Raw genomic sequence first — 21,236 nt, forward strand, 5'->3', positions numbered from 1 at the left:
TGTCCATACAAGAAGTTGTGTATGGATATTTAGAACAGCACTATACATAAAAGACAAAAAATGGAAACAACTGAAATGTCCAACTAATGAGTGGATCAAGAGTTGCGGCACACTCATATAACAGGATGTTATTCTTCCATAAAAAGGAGTACTGACACCTGCTATAATATGGACAAATCTTAGGCCAAGTGAAGAAGCCAGTCCCGAAAGACCTCATATTGTATGATTTCATTTGTAAGAAATGTCTAGCACAGGCAAATCTGTAGAGACAGAAACGACATTAATGTTACTGGGAGTAAGGGAAATGGGGAGTGACTCTGGTGGGTTTTTTTTTTTTTTTTAGGGTGATTAAAATGTTCTAAAATTAGATACTGATGTTGGTTGCAGGACTGTGAATATACTAAAATCCATTGTACATATTAAAAAAGGGTAAATTGTATGGTATGTGAATCGTGTTTCAAAGTTATTTTACAAATCAGCTTTTATCTGTTGGTAAGACATACCTTCAACATTTAACTCAAAAGAAAGGAATTGGTGGGAGTACAGGGATGTTTCCCAAACCAGTTAACATTTCAAGGATTGTAATAGTTGTCATCTTTAAAAAAAAAAAAAATCTGCCCTGCACAGTCAGGGTCAGATCCCTCTGGCTGCTTGCCTAGACGATGGAGATTCTGAGTGGTTTCTTTGTTCTATGGACTTATCGTTTCAAAAACGAATCTATTTTTCCCAGTCTGCAAAGCTGAAGAATAGAGATGCCAGGGGGTCAAGGAATAGATGTAGGAAGTCACTTTATCTGCAAACCAGCAAGAGGTTAGAAGGGTTTTCTCTATGAGACTCTTGTTCCTTGGAGATTTTGTTACTTGATAGATGGGCAGAGGCAGTTCAAAGGCCATGGATAAGTAGTGTGGTGTTTGAAAAGGGCTCTGTGCCAGGGGTCTAAAGATAGGTGACTCCCAACCAATCTCTGATTCCTCTTCAGCAAAACAAGAACAGTAATAGCTTTCTCACTACTGGGTGAGCCCACGAGCTTTTGACCATGAATCTGCCCTGTTACACTGAAGGCGTGCACCCAGGCTGTCCTGGAACGGCACACTTGGGGTGGCTCAGGATGAGGTTTGAAAAGTGGGAGTGGTTATCAGGATGGAAGGTGGAGGAAAAGACCATTGGACAGCTCCACAACTGCCAAGTGTGATCAGCGGGCTGAGGCCAGCAGCCCTTTCTCTGCCCTGATGGCCGGCATTTCTGGCAAGTGTGTTGGTTGGGGCTGCTGAAGTTAGACAACAGAGGCAATTTCCTGTTGGAGGTGCTGGTGAAGACCAACAAAGGAGGGGGTACCCCTGTGCTCTAAGCTCCCTTGGACTGACCTTCCTACGCGCTCTGGAGTCTTTCACACAGGCTCATAGTCTCACAATGTACCTCAGGAATTAAAAGAATTAAATTATCCTCACTGTTGTGCAGTATAAGATCAAGGAGTGTTTCACATTTTTTATAACTATATTTTAGATTGATATATTCATAAAGTGTATTCATTTTGATCAAATGAAACTTTTAGATCTGGTTCCAAAACCTTAGCAGTATATTTGCAGACTTTTCTGGTCATTTATGTGCTAAATTATCCTTTATGCCCCCTCTCTTCAACCAGCAGTCTATTTTTGGTATAAGTTAAGAATAAAACACAATCTAGAAATATATCAGGATAAGTTAAGAATTAAACACAATTTAGAAATATGTCAGGATAATTTAGAAACATGTCACCATAGTATTAAAGTGGGAACATTTTTATGACAGTCCATGGATTTCATTGTGATATATCTTATAGTCAATGGCAGCTCCGATTCAGTGACTCTTTCTTGTAAGTGTATCTTTCAATCAATGATGTTTTGGATTTGATGGTAAATTCGATTAGGGATTGAGCTAAGGAAATGCATGCTCCTCATCCTTCCCTGTCTCTACTTGGATGTACAGGTCGGGTGATTCCCTGCCCTTCCTAGCACTGCGACCAGGAGCTTCCGCGTCACCTTCCTCCAGAGAGAGTCAATGAAACATCTTTTTGTTCTTGCAGGATTTCATCAATAGACTGCGAGTGGATCTTCCAGCCTTGGATTTCTAACCACAGAAGGCACAGTGGGGCCTTTTTCCTTCATTCATCTAGCCCCCTGGCGTCCCATCTTTGGTAGTCACTTGTGTGACTGTCCTGGAAGCTCTTCTGGAACCATATTCATCACCAGGCCCTTCCCAAAGTGACTCCCTAACATTGGTCTATCTCATGGTGCCTCTGTGATAATCAGAGACAGGGAGTATCCCTTTGGCCTGCTATAAGGAAAGTGACCAATTATTTCCTTATCCTTCCCTGATAGGAACTACTGGCTCAATGACCTGTAATGGCCATTTCAGCACTTCCATTCCTTCTGTCTACATAGCTTCACTATAGGTAAGAACTTGTGCTCTCAGTTACCTTTCAGGTTGCTCTGACTCTTTCCAGTTGAAGGTCCCTCTCCTCTGAGATGGACAGTATCACCTAGTAGCAGGCATGCTCAAACAATATGAGTTTCCTCAAGAGTAACCAGGAATTATACCTACAATACACAGCTACAGCCCCCAAGCTGCTGGCCAGCATCTCCAAACTCCTCATACTCTGTCGGAACGCGGGCATTTCTATACCAAAGGGTATCAGAAACATCTTCGAATTCACTTGGGAGGAGCTCATCACTGATCCTGCTGTGCCTACCCCTTCCGACATTGCGGGCCTGGAGGTCAGCTTTGGATCCCCCCCTGTGGTGGTCGTGGAACCATCCCCCATGCAGGTCCAAATGCTGAAGAAGCCACCACCAGCACTACCACTGCCAGTGCTGTCCTCAGGGCCAGCCAAGTACTCCACCGTCTCTCCCACCCACGCCCATCATGGCCAGGAAACTCTGCATAAATTTCAGCGACAGTCCATCCACCTGCTAACGGAGCTCCTCAGCCTGAAGATGAAGGCCATGGTGGAATCTGTATCTGGTAAGACTGGCTCACCAGATTCTCCTCCGTTTCTGGCCCAGATGCATATGTGTGTACTCAACTATGGCCCCATAGACAGGACAGGTAATAAGATGTCTGGAAATAGGTGGCAGCCATGGGTTTGCTGTAGGAATTTAACTAGTTCCTTCTACCACTCCTAGAATTGTCTTCTCACTCTTCTCTGTTCTCTCATTTTTCCTCCCATTGACCCAGCTTTGCAGAGTCCAAAGTACTTCCAATACTTTGAACAGTATACAAAGTCAGAGGTAGCAAAGGGGTGGTTTTGAGGAATGATGCAGAGGAGGAGAGAGACTGCACTGAGGAGGGAGTTACATGTGGAATTTGCAGATTGGGAGGGCCAGTTGGGAAGTAGCCAGATGGAGCCTGGTAGAGTTAGAACCAGAGCAAGTTATAAGAACCAGGGTCCATCCAAGGTGAGGGTGTCATCCCAGGATCAAGGCTGGGACATAAAGAAGCATCAGTAACTAAGCCTTCTCAATTCTGCATTATTTCTGATACCAACAGCATTGGTACCCAGTCCTGTGGGTAGGAAGAGAGACAAATCAAAAGGGCAGCAAGCAAAGTGTCACCTGAAGGGTCTTGAGAGTTTGAGACCCCTTGATTAGGAGCCCCCCCATGCTTATATTCCCCTTATTTCCTGGCCATTTGCAGAAGTCCTTTTCTGGAACTATTCTACCCAGGCTAGGAGGAAAACATGCTGCTTTCAATCATTGCTTTAGCAGGTGCCAACCCCCTGGACATCACCAGGCGCTTTGTGGAGGCCAGCCAGCTCCTCCACGTCAATGCTAAGGAGATGGCCTTCGACTGCCTGATTGGCACAGTTGGGAGAAGTGGCTACAGTCCTGGACAGATAGGGAAAGGTGGGTACCCGTGCTTCAGCCCTTAGGTGAAAAGTGCACATGATACCAACAATAATGCAATGGAAAAGGAAAATCCCTGATTTGAAAATTTGACATTTCCACCGATTGAAAATGTGAAGCAACAGGGATTCTCAAATGCCGTGGGTGAGTGGATGAGTTGTGTCAGCAGTTTGGTGGTATCTGCCAGTGGGGGGAAATGTCCACATCTTAAAACCCAGCAACTCCTCTCATAGGCCAATCCCTAGAGCTGGGCTTCTCAAACTATCTGTGGTGAAAGACCCATTCTTAAAATTTCCATTCTGTTGTGGACCACTCTGTCAATTTGCTGCAACGATCTCTTAATGCTCACCTTCAGTTTTTCTGCTCACCTGGTCATGGCCTGTAGGAGTGAGTGCCAGTCCACAGGCCACACTTAAGAGTCTCACAACCCAAGAGACTCTCCCATATGTGTGCAAGATATCACACAAGAATGTTAATTGCAGAATTGTTCAAAATGGCAAAAAGTTGGAAACAATCTAAATGTTTATCAATAGAAGAAAAAAATATGAAATGTGGTCCATTTAGATAGGAGCACCTAATAAATAAGTGAAAATGAAGCACGAATTGTACATTCCCATAGAGTGAAATCTCCAAAAACAGTGTTAAGGAGAAAAAAAGGAAAAGCTATGGAAAGATACATTTGGTATGACAGTATTGTTAAAAGTTTAAAAGCGTGCAAAGTAATAATATATTGTTTATAGGTCCATTACACAAAGTGTAAGTATAAAATCATGAAGGGGAACATTCGAGAAAGTGATCTCGGGGGAGGAAGAGGGAACAGGATCTGGGACACAGGATCTGCAGTCCTATCTGTGGTGTTTTATTCTTTTCATATAGTTTGTGTGTGTTGAGAACACTTAAGATCTATTCTCTTAGCAAATTTTAAGCCCACAAGATAGTTATATTAACTGCAGCCACCATGCTGTACATTAGGTCCCCAGAATTTATGCCCCTGAACGCTTGTCCATTTGGAACAACATCTCCCCATCCTCCCCTGGCCCCCAGTGCCTGGTGTCCACTATTCACTCTCTGCTTCTGTGAGTTTGACATTTTAGATTCCACACATAAGTAAGACCATGCAATATTTTGCCTTTCTGTGCCTGGATTATTTCACTCAGCATAATGTCATGTATGTTCATCCATCACTGCAAATGGGAAATTTTCCTTTTATAAGGTTGAATGATATTCCATTGTACATGTATACCACATTTTTTGACCCATTCATGTGTTGATGGACCCCCAGGTTGTTTCCATAGTTTGGCTATTGTGAATATTACTGCAGTAAACATGGGAGTGCAGGTATCTCTTTAAGATAGTAGTTTTATTTCTTATATATATACATATATGTGTGTATATGTATGTATATGTATATTCCAGAAGTGGGATTGCTGAATCATATCATAGTAATGGTTGTAATTTTTCGAGGAACTTCCATAGTCTTTTCCTTCATGGCTGTACTAATGTACATTCCCACCAACAGTATACAAAGCTTCCCTTTTCTCCACAACCCCACCAACACTTGCTATCTTTATCTTTTTTTTTCCATAATAGCTGTTCTAACAGGTCTGAGGTAATATCTTATTGTGGTTTTGATTTGCATTTTTTAATGGTTGGTGATATTGAGAATATTTTTTATCACTTGTTGGCTGTTTGTGTGTCTTCTTTTTAGAAATGTCTATTCAGACCCTTACCTCATTTTTTATTTTTTTTTATTAAATCATAAACACATAGATCATTTATACATTAATGCATTTATGGGGTATAATGTGCTGATTTCGTATAGAATTAGGAATTTTTACATCACACTGGTTAATATATACCTCATCTCATTTACTTAATTATTGTGTTAAGACATTTATACTCTATACCAGGCGTCCTCAAACTATGGCCTGCAGGCCACATGCAGCCCACCTAGGACATTTATCCGGCCCACTGGGTGTTTTTCCTGCTGCTGCCTGTCCTGCTTAGCAGCCAACTCATCCCAGAACCCACAGTCCGGCCCTCCAATGGTCTGAGGGACAGTGAACTGGCCCCCTATTTAAAACGTTTGAAGACCCCTGCATACTTAATAGATCCGACATGTACACTTGCATTATGCACTATAGGTGTGATCCCACCATTCACCCTCCCCCAATCTGACCTCCCCTATCCCCTTCCATCCCCTCTCATCTCTCCTCCATCCTGGGCCATAGTTGTGATCTATTCTTCATGTGAAAATGTGAGTGATTGTAAATTGGTTTCATAATAGTACTGAGTACCTTGAGCATTTTTTTCTTCCATTCTTGAGATATTTTACTAAGTAAGATATGTTCCAGCTCCATCCATGTAAACATAAAGGAGGTAAAGACTCCATCTCTTTTTAAGGCTGCATAATATTCCATGGTATACATATACCACAATTTATTAATCCATTCATGGGTCAATGGACACTTGGGCTTCTTCCATGACTTGGTTATAATGAATTGAGCTTCAATGAACAATCTGGTGCAAATATTTTTGTTATAAAGTGATTTCTGGTCTTTTGGATATACACCTAGTAGAGGAATTGCAGGATCAAATGGCAGGAGATTAAAGGTCAATGGCCACCCTCTAGCTTGATCAGCAGAGAGATCTGCAGTCATTCTAATATTCTTCCCCTTGTAGGTTATGGTTTTTTTTACATGTGGCTGCTTGCAGAATTTTCTCCTTCATATTAACTTTAGCGAAGTTAATTATGATGTGCCTAGGAGATATCTTATTCATGTTGAGTCATGCTGGGGTTCTAAAACTGTCTGCTATCTGAATTTCAGAATCTTTTGGCATGTCTGGAAAGCTCTCCATAATCTGATGAAGAAGAGCCTCTGTGCCTTGTGAAGCCATCTCTTGCCTTCAGGAATTCCTACAAGGCGAATATTAGTTTTCTTCGAATTATCCTAGAGCTCTCTGAAAGAGTGATCCATTTTTGCTCTCCATTTCTTTTGTCTTTGAGCATTTGGGAGCATTCAAAAGCTTTGTCTTCAATGGCAGAAATCCTTTCCTCTGCTTGCTCCATTGTGTTACTGAGGGATTCTACTGTATTTCTCAGATCTTTCAGGGCTGCAAATTCTTGTCTCAATGTTTCAAAATCTTTGGTGATTTTGTCTTTGAATTCATTGAATTCTTGAGACAACTTTTGAAATGCTCCTTGAATTTCTAATTCCAACTTTACCTCCATTCTATTAATCTTATTTGCAATACAAATTCTGAATTCAATTTCTGACATCTCAGCCATTTGTTTATGAATGGGATCTTTAGTTGTGTCTGCCATATCATTCTTTGGAGGAGTTGATCTGCCCTGGTTATTCACATTACCAGAGTTTTTTTGCTGATTCTGCACCATGATTATTTTACACCGTTTGACTAGATGAGCAGATAAGGTGAAGTTGGGTTGGGAGCTCCTGGAGTAGTGATTAACCAGCTCTTTGCCCAACAGCCATGACTGGTGTCTGTACCTTTTCCCCTAGAGCTTGGCAAAAGACCCGTACAGTGCTATGGAGTGAGACACTTGGGGACTTGGTGTAGTGGGGCTAAGTGGCTCTGTCTTGTTTTCAGCTGGTTTCTGTTCTAACCTAATGAATCAGTTACGCTGGGTGGAAGTCTCAGCTATGGAGAAATACCAGCAATTAAGTCACCCCATCCTGCCACAGGCAACAACTGGAAAAGGAAAATCAAACCTTCCCACAATGACACACCCAGGGTACCACTTTGGATTGTCCCTGGGTGATTGGGTCTAGTCCAAGAGATCCAAATCAATTGTCCCAGTCAGCACCCAGTCTTAAGTGGGAGAGTTCAAAAGGTCTCTGGCAACTAGATAGCAGGGGTCTGCTGGCAACTTGAGTATGACTTGTTCTGGTGCTCCATGGAGTCAGAAGGACACCCCCCCATAGCAAATGAATTAGTCTGGGAACATTGATGCCTCCTTACCCACATTGCACCTCTGTCAGGCCCAGTCACTGGTAACCCCACAGGGCTGTGACTTAGTTCCCTTCAATGAGCAGATGCTCCAGGGGTTTGCACCTGCCTGAGTCACAGGAAGATCTATGTCTCCTTGGCCAGGTCCACACTCTGCCACCATCTGGCAGGGGGAGCTGAGGCCTGCCAACCTCAGGTGGTTAATGGAAGCTGGGGCAGTTCACTCAGTTCCAGTCCTGCCCCTGATTGATGTTGCTGACACTTATATTTTCTTTCTATTTTTTTTTTTTTTTGGCAGATTTTGGCCGGGGCTGGGTTTGAACCTGCCACCTCCTGTATATGGGGCTGGTGCCCTACTCCTTTGAGCCACAAGTGCCACCCAACACTTATATTTTTGCAGAATTTGTGATTCTGTCCTGGCTATATTCCCCTGTGGACCAGGCACTGTTTTGAGTTCATAGAAACTGTGACTCAGCCCCAGTCTGTGTCACTGTCTGGAGCTGGTGTGTCTGTCTCTGCTGTAGTCTGTGTTGGGGTGGGTGTGGTTAGAGCTCACACTCAGCTCTGAGTTCCAGCCTCTGCCTGCCTACCTTTGTCTCAGCTATGATCTCCTGAGGGCCAGGTGCTTCTTATGCTCACTAAAGCAGTCCTTCTGACTTAGTCTGCCCTGGGAGTATGTTGTCTCTGTGTATGCATCTGCTATTCTCCATCCCTCCCTCACCCCACCCAGACAGGTACCGCCTCATGCATACCATTTGCTCATGGGGCCTGTGTTACTGCCCCAGATCTATTCCACCAGTGTCTGCCACCAGTGAAGACGCCCAGCTTTCTCTGGTTGCCCAGAGAGACAGGGAATGTCTCTCCAAAATATCCCCAAGGGTGTAAGCCCTATTGTTCCCAATGCTGCTGCTGATTTTCAGTGCCGGAGGGTGGAGGGCACCACCTCTTCCTCTCCAATATGGTTCCTTCAGTCTACCATCTTGTCCTTATCCCCACGCTGCAGAATCAGCACACACCCTGTTCACACCTCTCGAGGAAATGCCCAAGAATCTGGACTCCATGGGGGACAGGCTTCTAGACCTTGGGGTGAGAGGGGAGGAGAGTGCTGGAAGTTCAAAATTGCAGGTAGAGAATATATACAGTTTTGTAGATTTATGCCTGGCAGGAGAGTGCCATGGCACCCTAGTAGGGGAAGGAGGTCTGGTTTTTAGATGGTCTCTCCCATGGGATAAAACGGGAGGATGTTTGAACTCTGCTCACTTTTTTGTAGAAAGTATACTATGAGCTGTTCTCATGTGGGAGGGGACTCCCATCTGCTTGGCGATGGATTTTGTACCTATTGTTTGTATCCTTGGGGTTGCAGCTTGCTTCAGCAGGGTTGATGTGCATTCTTCAACTTTCTCTCTTGGCTCAGCTCCAAACCATCAGCTTACTTGCTAAACTTCTGTCTTTTAACTCTTCTTCTGGGCGGAAGCCTCTGTGGAAAGCTGGCTCCAGTTGGCCATCTTGCCTCCACCCCACCCCCTTACCTCATTTTTAAATCATTTTTGTTTTTGTTCATTTTGCTTTGTAGAGTTTGATAGCTTAAGATTGGTGGATATATGAGTGTTCACTTTGAATACCTTAATGTACTTGCTAGTAGGAGGTTTTATAGGAAAGCATGAAAAATTTACATCTCCTAACCATTGGCCCTTACCTATAAAATTAGTCCCTTTCTAACTTTCCTCTTGTCTACTGAGTCAGTATTTTTTTCAAGCTCCCTTGAAGGTCAGAGGTTAAACACCTGACAATAATATATGTATACAGCAAACAAATTGCATAGTAAAATTTCAGATCTTGGGAAAAATGAAGTCAATGAAAGTGGTGCTGGAGAGCTGCCGGATTCCCACCCAAAACCCCTGATGCATGTGTGGTGGAACAGCACTGGGTAACTGCTGAAGAAGGGATGATGGTTCCATGGAGAAAGGATGTTTGGGATATCAAAGAGTTGGAAATAAAAACCAGAGAAGCCCTTAAATAATTTTACAAAAGGCAAACATGGAGGGAACTTATGTTTTATTGCCACTGTACAGTCACTCATTCAGGAAAAAGGAAAATCACACTGCTTTAAAACTAGCACAGTTGTTTTTATTTCTTCTTCAAGAATTGGGGTATATTTACAATATCAACTAATTTTTGTTAAGTATAAGATAAAAGATGTCTATTTGATAAATTTTGGTTCTTTTTCTAAGATAAAATTCCTAAAATGTTTCCTCCCCACTGTTTACCATGAAACAGAGGTCTCTGTTTTAAGGGAATTTACTCTGTGCCCAGTTTACACAGGATTAGCCAGACTTTGATGGCACACATCCTCTGAGTATGCCGTAATGATTTTGGCAATCAGCAATTGGCACACACAGTCCTGCACCTTGTGTTCTGTTTTGAGATCAGCCTCATTTGGAGGCACAGCTGCCTACTAGTATGTTGGATAAGTAGGAGAGTCAGATAGTCAGGGAATGTCAGGATAGTTATAGTCCTTACAGGGATGTCCAACCTTTTTCTGCCCTCTGTCAGATATTGGAAAAATGGAGTTGTCTTGGGCCACACATTAAATACACAAGCACTAACAAAGCAGTTCGTGGGTACTTTTCATGACACCACAAGTAAGCTACAAACATCTTCCTAAAATCAGCATATAGGCCTTCAAGCTGCAGGTTGGACACCCCTGGTTAGAGTGTTTAAACATTCTTTCCAAATGACCAGCCTTTGCTTCCAGCATCCCTTGTAGGTTGTGAGTCATCTAGTGAAGGAGAAAGAGAAGAGAGTTAAGCTTAACTCTGGAGAGCCTTTGGGGTAATTTCTGTGTCCAGCTGGGTCAGCGGAGTGCTGACACGGCCTCCTCTCCATCACACTCCCTAGGAAATCTCTCTTGTTGGCACTTCTGGTGCAGTCATTCCTATCTTTAAACAAGCCTAGAATTTGAAAATAAAAACCTAAATAGCAACATAGAAATGAAAAAGTGATCCTTTCTTTGGGAAAAACATTCATTCATCCTAGAAGAACTTTAACTAGATAACTCTCCTGAGATGTTAAAAAGAAGAATCAGTGATGATTTTTTTTTTTTTTCGGAGACAGGCTGAGGTGCAGTGGAATCATCATAGCTCACTGCAATCTCCAACTCCTGGGCTCAAGTGATCCTCCTGCCTCAGCCTCCTGCTGTGATGATTTATTTTTCATGAATTGTGTTTTTCTGGACCAGCTACTTTTGTGAGGGAGACTAAAATCGTAACTGGTTCTGGAGTATACTTCTCTCAAGCAGGGACCATAATAGACTCTTTGCAAAGACAGTCTTTCCTCCTGTCCTGATACCTAGCTTGGCTTGTCACTGAAGAGAACTAGACTGCTTTATTTTTTAGTTTATATTATTCAATTTTTATATTATAAAATATTATACTTTTTATGCAAAAAAAAGGAGGAAAGCAATCTTGCCCTCTTTACATCAGAGCCATTTTTCACTTTTGCAGTTTCCTCTGTGGTTCTCATGCACCTGTACATATTTTTACAGTGTTCCAGTTTTCCTCTTCCTCATTTTCTTTTACTTAACAGACTACAGATGTTTTTCATGTGGCTCTATATTTGGAATAATTGCCATTTCAAGTAGGCTAGACTCCTTGTTCATGTTCCATTTTGACCTAAATGATTTAGAGTTTCTATTACTAGTAGAATGTGCATTGTAATATGCAACTTTGTGCATGTCAATTCTTATTTCTGTTGTATTGATTATTAAGAATAATTCCCTGAGAGAAGAGTTACTGGAGCAGAGGTCTCAATATTTATGTAGCTCTTTTTGTTAAGTGATACTTTCTGCATGATTTTTTTCTGCACCCTCGGCAGGGTTGAGGGGTTTATTTCATCTTCACCAGCACTGGCCATTGTCCTTTTTGTTTGTACTAAGTTAGAAGGCATCGGAAGTTATTCTAATTCCAACTTTTGGATCACTAGCAAGATGTTTGTTTTTATGTTTTATCATCCAATGTTTATACTCTTCATCTACTTACCAGGTCACGCTTGCCATTTTCTTTTTGAATTTGAAAGGACTATAGTGAACGAACTGTTTAATATTTCCTAACAACAATTTTAGCCCTCACCGGTGAAAACGCCTAACCACATTTGGGGGAAGAATAAGCAAATGATTTGGTGAGGTCTATGTAAGAATGATTAAGATTTTTCCATCAGCCATGCCGGTGCTGAATTTGAATTCTTAAGCAGTCAGATATCAAATGATTCTATGCAAGATGGAGTGATTCTGTGAGAGACTGATGAGTTGTTGAAGAAGCATCTGATTTCCATGGTGTGGATGAGGGAGCGACATCTCTTCCTTTCTTGCTTGCTGGCCCCAGGGTCGCCTTCTGCGTGAGTGCAGCATTTATCCCTGCATGTGCCATTAGAGCACTGTCACCTCTGGAGCCTGCTCGCTGCTCCTGCTCTGGTGCCCTCTTGAGAGATTTGGGGGAAGGGGAGAGAGGCACTGCAGAGAACTTTATTCCTCAATTACTATGAACACTGCAAAGTCTCTTTCTTCCAGTATGTGGTCACTTTGTTATAGCAGGGCACTTTAGCGTATCGCCATACTGCTAGAACAAGAAGTCTGTGTCACGCTTTGGTTTAAAAATGAGAACAAGAAAATGAAAAAACTGAAAGAAGAATCCTTCTCTCTTCCACCCCAGAGTCCTCCTTGAACATCTCTGCCATGGGAGTGAACTCCCCTTATCAGCTGATCTACCAGTCTTCTACAGCCTGCCTGAGCTTTTCCCTCTCAACTGGAAGGGAACCCAGGAAGAAAGCAGGTAAAAATGGTTCCCTACAAGACCTCCTGACCTATCATTGGTGGTGGTGGTGTTGGTAGGAGCAGCATGGTACTAGGACAGATGATTTCCTTCTATCCTGTGGGGTGGATTGGTGAGATGGTTTGAGTTGGTTTTCTGATTGGAATAATGTACAGCTGCCCTGGCTGGAGACCCAGCAGCTGGTGACACAGGTTCTCTCAGGTAGAAGTTGCCACAGCCTCGCCCATTCACTCCATAGCAGTCTCACAGTCTCATCATCTGAATGTGTAGGTTCCCTCCACTCCTGGCCTTGTGACTTCCCTCACCTGGGACACCATCTCCCCCAAATGCCCCCGTTCCACCCTCTGCAGTCCCCCATATTCACCTTCTCTGCTCAGAGACAGCTGTCTCTAGCACACAGTAAGTGGAGGAACTCATGTCTGAACAGAGGTATTTCGATACCAAACGTAGCATACCCCAGATGCATGTCTCAAATTAGGCCAGTTTGTGTGAACAGGAATCAAAGACAAAGACACTCTTATTCTACTGAGGAAGGCACACCCAGGAGAAGCTTCAGGGAAAGAACAGGTGGCAGAGGAGAGCTAACAGGGTAACAACTGTGCAAGAAGAAGCTTGGAACTGGAGCTGCAGACAGACCCGAGCTTTCAGCCATAACCTCAGGATGGGTGGACGGGATAGGGAGGAGAGGATTGTATCCCCCAAGGAGCAGCTGGAAGGCAGAGGGAAGGGGGAGCTCTCAGACTGGCCAACTGATTTTCCCAGACACTGGAGCATAGGCTAGAAGGCAGAGAAGCCTGGATTTCATCTCTGTCCCCCACCCTGGTTGGCTGTGCGATTGCCTTCTTCAGGCCTCACCTTCTTAGTGGAATAGGGGATGGTCATCGTGGCCATCAGAAGTTCCCAGACCTTTACGGTTATCATTGTTATTCCTTCTGTCTCATCATTCACCCACTCAAGCTGACCCTCTATCCCTTCAGTTAGTGAACACATGTTTACTGAGTGTTTGCTGATTGTCAGTCACTTTATCAAATGCTCGGGATAGAGATACAGACTCCAGATGCAGAAAATGCCTTCCTTAAAGGAGCTGACATCCTTAGGCCTTGGATATGGAGTGGTTTCAACTGCCTGCCTCCTTCCCTGACTCCTTCACCTCTGCGGATGTGCTTTCTCCTACTGTGGTGTGATAACTGCAGCAACATTTCCAGTGCGTCTCTCCATGTGCTCCTGGCTCTGTCCCATGCCCTCCTGAACAAGTCTTCTATAGGCAAATCAAAATTCGCAGATGAGGCCAGCACACCTCAAAACATCTGGGAATTTCATGAGTTTTTCTCCCTAGTGAACTCAAGGGTGACTTCTTAAGCAAGGTTGTTCCAAAGCAAAATTAAACTTTATCATAGGTGTGCATGCTTAGGAAAAAACACAGGATGCTTAGGGTTCAGTACCATCCATGCTTTCAGACATCTGTTCGAGTCTTAGACTATCTCCCTGAGGGCTAGGAACTGCTCCGTGTCTGGTGGTCTCTGCCTACAGACTGTGTTTTCTTCTGCCAACCCACCAAGATGAGAGTTTTCGTGATGGCTTCCATGTTGTCTCATTCACAGCAGGATGTATGTTTAGAGATGCTGCATTTATTATAGGCTCTTCCTATTGTTTAGGAATTAGCCGCACACATGCATGCTAGCATGGAGCTTACCCTTGCCTGCTAGATTGTGGGTAAAACAACCACAGGTCCCCGCTTGCCTGAGAATGTCTCAGTTTCTGTTTATTGTCCTGGTATAACTAGGGACAATACCTACTTTCACCCTACACATTTTCTCAGTTTGGACAGCGTACTATACTAAGTAGCCATTCTTGTTTTAAGTGGTTTTGAGTTTGGAGGCCTCTCCATGTAGTGTTATAGCTCACCAGCTGGCAGTTCTGGGGCCGGGCAGACTTGGAACAGTTGGTTCCAGGAGTTGGGCCTTCTCCAACTAGGACAGCAGCTATTTCTGGACAAGAACTGAGAGAAGTCTTGTAATAGCAGTTCCTAGTCAGCACATGAGGCTGTCACCCTCAAGGGGTCAAAGGCAGCCTGGGGCAGCCCAGACATGGACATCCAAGCCAGCAGATGTTCTAGGTGGGCCTCTGTCTCTGGTCCCTGGTGGCAAAAGGCGCATGGAAAGGGTGTGGGAACTGCTCAGATGCCAGATACCAGACATGGTACCTAAGTGTCAGCCATAAACTCCCAGACTTGGCCAGCAGTGAAGAAGGCTCCTTTGTGAGGAGCCCCTCGCCCAGAGCCAGGTTTTATCCTTGAATCCCAGGTGGAATTGAGCCTGTATATAACAAGGCTCCTGCTGTGTGAGAGGCAGAGACCTGATGCACACAAGACCTGGCACAAGTGACCAAGTAGATGCCTCTGGAACCTCAGCTAGGGAGGATCACCTCTGCAACTCCACATCACCACATCCTCAAACTACCTGACACTTGCCATGGAGGGGACTCACGAAAATAAATACCACAGGATGACACCATGGCATTCTATCCAGGGTGAAAGAATGAGACTCTGTTTTAAAAAAAACAAGACCCACTTCAGCATGAAGGGCAGCTCAACCCCAACAGGGCTCTCCCAGCCTAGAACCCAGGAGACGTGGCCAGTCTCATCATTTTGCACATGTTGGTCCCTGACATGCATTTATTGGTCGACTTGCAGTATTATGTCTCTCTTAGACAAGTGACCAGCCACTGATTCTTGGCCCCAGGGAGCATCAGTGATCTCTTCAGTTATTCTGACACTTAGGGGTTGCTGCTCTCATGTTCTTCCCCACCCCCTCACCCCAAGTGAACGTGATATCTACAGAAACCCCCACCTAACCTCTTGGCCTCCACTACAGGCAAATCAAAATTCGCAGATGAGGCCAGCACACCACCCACCACGCGAGGACCAGGGACCTCTGTGGACAGCAATGAACTCAGCGACCCCTGCCCCGAGGCCCGGGAGAAGCTGCAGGAGTTGTGTCGCCACATGTGAGCACCTCTGTGGTTGGGGCAGGTGGCTGGTGTCTCAGAAAGCCTGGCGCTGGCTGGGAGCTCCTGTGTGTGTGTAAGAGGACAGTCCTGGAAATGTGTGAGCTATGATGGGGAGCATTAGCTACCCCATCCTCTCAAGACAGCCACAGCTGTGAGGCCGCTCACATGCATACACACATACATCCCCACATCTCCAGACCTTCCCCATTTACTAGCCTCCCTATAACCTCACTCCAACCATAAAAGGAAGGATGAAATTGATTTCCATTTTGTGAATGGAGAGATTGAGGCAGCTCAAGTTTGTGAGCAGGTAAGGAATTGACTGAGTTCATGCAGCACTGTTGGCCTGACCCACCCCGCACACTCCCTGTGGGGGATGCTCTGGGCCTCTGCAGCACCTCACTTATGACACCCCTTGGCACGGCTCCTTATAGTTCACTGCCTTTGGACTCTGAGTGTTTATTTCTTAATGTAATTTTCAAATGTTCTTCTACAAACAAACAAAAATCTCCCAAAACAATAAAAATAATCATTATGGTTGATTAGTAGTATTTATGATTCTGTGGGTCCATCTCACAAGGCCTAGCAAGTTATTCACCATGTGTCTGAGGGCCCAGATCATGGGCCATAAAGGAATAAACACCCATTCACATATCACACCAAAGTCATGTATGTCTGCTGGGGCTTGCTGGACAACAACACACTCTGGAAGGAAGCTCTTTTCCCCTGTAGCCTCAGGACTGGAGTAAGCAAAGCGTCCAGGTCCCCCACCCCTCCTGTCCCACTCCATAGGCCCTTAACCCACTCTACGATGGCTTTTCCTAAAAATACTACTTTTAAAAAAGGAATTTCAGATTAATATGAGGGTACAGTTGATTAGGTTTCATTGTTTGAGTCTGTTAAGTAAAGTGCAGGTTGTAGTTGTGCCCCTCACTCGGTATCCTTAGGTGAGAGCCTTATTGTGCCTGTTAGGTGAGAGCACACCAATTCCTTCCCACCTCCCCTTTCCCCCTTCCTCCCCACTTGAGTTTAATTGTGTTTTTCTTTTGTGTGGGCATGTAAAAAATACGACTTTCAAGGAGACTCTTGGTGAGTGAGAGCCAAGTGACTAGATGACATACTGGTCTCCTTCCCTGCAGAGAAGTTGAAAGAATCACAGGGAAATGGAAGAATAGCTCTTGCCCCATGGTCTTACGCAACTACAAGGCAAAGATGCCCTCTCATCTGATGTTGGTCAACAAAGGCGAATCTCATGCAGAGAGAGGAGCTCAGACTTCCGCCTCCACCATTCACCAGGCTTCCACCCACCATTTGCACTCCAATCGGCAATCTCAAGAGTGGAAGATGTCCAGGAAGACCTTCAAGTTACACTACACCTTCTTTGATGGCTCCTCCTTTGTTTAGTATCCTTTTGTTTGGTGCCATCTTTTCTCTCCAGCTTCTCGGCCTCAGGGAAGTCCAGGGCTTGAAACAAAGCTAAGTATTTATTTGGCATTTTAGTTGCTCAAGAAATCTGGTAATGGGTCCTCCAGAGTAGTAAGAGTTTGTCAGGTTAGACTCAGGAGGGTAAGTTTCAAGCTTCAAGTTCAGGTCAATTCAGATCAATACTGGCTACATAGTCCCTGCCTTTGAGAACCTCCCAGGTGGGAAGAGGTTAAAGACATAGAACAATTCATCACTAATGGAGAAGAGGGGCTCTGAACACTCGGGGATTTTCTTCCTTCTGTCCCTGGCCCAGCAGTTAAGCCTGGGGTCTTTCCATACTTCACCCATTCACATCCTCAGAGTCTAAGCCATCACACCTTCAGTGCTCCATCCCCTGTGACTCAGTTGCTCTGCTGAGGTCTGCCTGTGTTCATGAGATAAGGGGTGATGGGTCCCAACCTTTGGGCTTGGGAGCAGCAGAAGAGGACACATTTTCTCTTTGAGAATTGGATGAAAGTTATAGACCCTCTTCCCAGAAATACGCACTTGTGTAAACACATCTACATAAAGTATTACCTACTCATATGATTGCAGGCCATTTACAGACTCTGAAGTCTGTCTTTAACAGTTCTAGATTTAGGGGAAAAGACAAACCTCTTTGAAGGGTGAACCTTGAGAGTTGCACACACCTTAAAACAAATTGAGTCCGATTGCTTTCTTCATCCACAGAGGTGCATGGAGTATCTCCTATATGCAATGGATTAATAGAATGAAATGAATGAGTCATTCATACCTTAGAGGGAGCAACTTGAGTTTGATTGCTTTCTTCTAAAAGGAGGGCGAGGAGTTTGAATTTGAGTGGTAAAGGTAAAAGAGAGGGCTCCCTTTGGAGAACACCTGGGTAGGAAGTCACCTTGGGCCCTGCATTCCTTTCAGGGATCCTACTGCTCACCCCGATCGTACTCTACAGCGAGACCAGACCCCAGATGCCCAATCATTTGGTAGCTAGGACTTTGAGGCCAGTGGGGGAAAAGCACTTATTCCAGGATACACAGCTTGAGTTATACAGAATGTTAAGGATAGAAGACACAAAATCATTCATTCTTGACCCTTCATTGTATAAACAGGGAAAGAAACACAAAAGGGTGGTGTGACCTAGTCAATGTCAAAAGACATTTGTGGCAAAGCTAAGGCTGGATTCAAGGACTCCTTGCCTCAATTTAAGGTCCTCTCCTAGGCATCATTTTTGTGCCTTTTAAGGATTGTTTCCTCCACCAGAGAGCAGGGTAGGGGGCAATGGGAGGGAACCTCATCTCAATAACAAAATCTCTGGGCACTCAGGATCCCCTCCTTTGGAGGAGAGAATGGGTCTCTGAGCTGTCTCAACTACTTCCTTAAAGGCCAAGCCACCCAGTTAGGTTTGCCCAGCAACAGCTCCCTCACTTTGTTTGGCCTCCTCCTGACTCAACTGGGAATTCAGAATTTAAGCACCCTGTCAAAGAAGTTTATTGTTTCATGAACTATAAATGAATCCATTCATCACGCTCTGCTCAGCCCTGCTTCTACTATGTCCTCCAATATTGAACACAGTAGATTCCTTCGAGAGCAGCTATTGCCTGCTATGGGTATTCCTCCGCCCCCCTTTCCAACTCTTCACTGCATTTAATGGGATTATCTCCCTGAGCTCCTCATGAAGCTGTATCTATGAATTAGTTTTCTATTGGGGGACCAGACATGGGGTGGGCTAAGGTTTGATAAGGACACAGCACGCCAGCCTGCTGGAATCATTGTTCTCTCACCTGTCCCAGAATTCTGAGGCCCCCTTGAGTGGGACCATCCCAATCCTTTGGCCTATTGTGGGTATGCTTGACTCATACCCCAACAATGGTCTCATCCTGGCAATTAACACATTTTCTACAGGCACGACACAAGAGACCAGGGCTCTAGGCTCAGTTCTTGGTGACCCTGCTCAAATCACTTGACCTCTGTGCCTCACTTCCCTTGATGATAAGATGAAGAAGTTAGACCCAGTGATCTTAAAGGAGAAATTCTGTGTTACTGTGTTCAACTGGCCAAAACACACACACAGCTGTTTAGTTTCTCCTGGGTACAGAAAATGTTGGGAAAACACTTCCTTTACCTCATGTTTCCACAGACTACTAGGCTCAGCAGTTGATTCTGTTTTCATAGAGATTGCTGGGCAAAGATCTCAGGTAAAAATGATATGCCTGCTCTTGGTTATATCAAAAAACTCTAAGCTATAATGGTTTATATTTGTCAGCTTCAGACCCTAGAACCATCTCAGTATTTCATTCACTCACTCATTCATTCATTCATTCTAGTAGGTGTGAGTGGCATCTTACTATAGTTTTGACTTGTATTTATCTAATGACAATGATGTGGAGTAACTTTTCATGTGCTTTTTTGGCATATCTTCTTTAGAGAAATGTGTATTTAAGTTCTTTGCTCATGTTTTGATTAAGTTGTCTTTTTTCAATGAGTTGTAAGAGTTCTTTATATATTGTGGATACTAAACCCCATCAGATATATGATTTGCAAATATTTTTCCCATATTGTGAGATGTATTATCACCCTTTTGATAGCATCCATTGATGTACAAAAGTTTTTAATTTTGTTCAAGTCCAGCTTTTCCCCCTTTTATTGCTTAAGCTTTGGGTTTCACATCTAAGAAACCATTCCAAATCCAAGGTTATCAAGATTTACTCCTATGTTTTCTTCTAAGAGTTTTCATAGTTATAGCTCTTACATATAGGTCTTTGATTCATTCTGAGTTAATTTTTGTAGGTGGTGTGAGATAAGGGCCCAGTTTCATTCTTTTGCATGTGGGTATCCCAGCACCATTTTTGAAGAGACTATTCTTTCCTTCATTGAATGCTCTCAGCACCCTTCTTAAAAAAAATTGACTATAGATATATGGATTTATTTTTGGACTCTCAATTTTAATCTAAAAATGTATAGACATGTAGATCAAATGCCTGTAGACTATTGTACTTGTGCCAATACTGTATTGTTTTGAATATAGTAGTTTTACAGTAAGATTTTTTTTTCAATTTCAGAATATTCTGGGGGTACAATTGTTGGTTACATGAACTGTTTTGTACAGATTGGGTCAAAGTTATGACTCAGTCCATCACTTGGATAGTGTGCACTGTACCCGGTAGGTGTGAATTTACTCCTTCCCTTCTGCCCCTTCCCATCTGCTTACCTTTTGTTGAATTTTACTACCAAATGCACACAAGGCTGCTGTTCAATTAGTTCCTATTTAATAGTGAGTACATGTGGTGCTATCCATCCTGATAACCAAAATGTATAAAAAACTCAAGCAAATCAGCAAGAAAAAAATCAAACAACCCCATTAAAAAGTAGGCAAAAGACGTGAACAGTCACTTTTGGTAATTTGTGTGTTTCTAGGAATTTTTCCTTTTCATCTAGAACAGTGGTTCTCAACCTTCCTAATTGCTGCGTTGTTACAAATGGAACAATGGGGTCGTGACTCACAGGTTGAGAACCGCTGATCTAGGTTATCTGACTTTAGGGTGTACAATTATTCCTATTATTCTCTGAAAGTATTTTTTATATCTGTGAGGTCAATAGTACTGTCACACTTTCGATTCTGATTTTAGGAATTTGATTCTTTTTTTCTCCATCAGTCCAGCTAAAGGTCTGTGAGTTTTATTGATCTTACCAAAGAACCGCTTTTGATTTTCTTGGTTCTCCTTTGCATTTTGTTTTCCTCCATTCTGATCTTCATTCTTTTCTCCCATCTTGCTACTAGCCTTGCTTAATGTTTGTTCTTCTTTTTTAGTTTGTTAAGGTAGAAATGTAGGTATTGATTTGAGATCCTTCTTCTCTGTTACAGCTTTAAATTTCTCTCTGAGTGCTACTTTCATTTTCTTCCTTAAATTTTGATATATTGTGTTTTTGTTTTTATTCATCTCAAAATGTTTTATTTCCCTTGTGATTTCTTCCTAATCCATTGGTTGTTCAAGAATGTGTTGTTTAATTTCCATATATTTATGAATTTTTCAAATTTTCTTCTTTTAGTGATCTCTAGGTTCATTCCATTGTGGTCAAAGAAAATACTTTGTTTTTTTTTTTTTTTTTT

General features: G+C 43.4%; 1 protein-coding gene across 1 annotated transcript in view; it reads left to right on the top strand.

Moving 5' to 3' along the window:
• Positions 1 to 2,543: 2,543 nt before the first annotated feature.
• Positions 2,544 to 21,236, top strand: part of CUNH3orf20 (chromosome unknown C3orf20 homolog) — an 86,719-nt gene continuing 68,026 nt past the window's right edge. Inside the window, exons 1-5 of the mRNA XM_003796268.2 lie at positions 2,544 to 3,000; positions 3,741 to 3,881; positions 12,557 to 12,676; positions 15,550 to 15,682; positions 16,825 to 17,088. Coding sequence (XP_003796316.2) covers positions 2,544 to 3,000; positions 3,741 to 3,881; positions 12,557 to 12,676; positions 15,550 to 15,682; positions 16,825 to 17,088 — 1,115 coding nt within the window. The remainder of the gene's footprint in view (positions 3,001 to 3,740; positions 3,882 to 12,556; positions 12,677 to 15,549; positions 15,683 to 16,824; positions 17,089 to 21,236) is intronic.

This window comes from Otolemur garnettii, unplaced genomic scaffold (assembly GCF_000181295.1).
Source record: "Otolemur garnettii isolate 467f Iridium unplaced genomic scaffold, OtoGar3 scaffold00101, whole genome shotgun sequence".
In the NCBI taxonomy this organism is placed as follows: domain Eukaryota; kingdom Metazoa; phylum Chordata; class Mammalia; order Primates; family Galagidae; genus Otolemur; species Otolemur garnettii.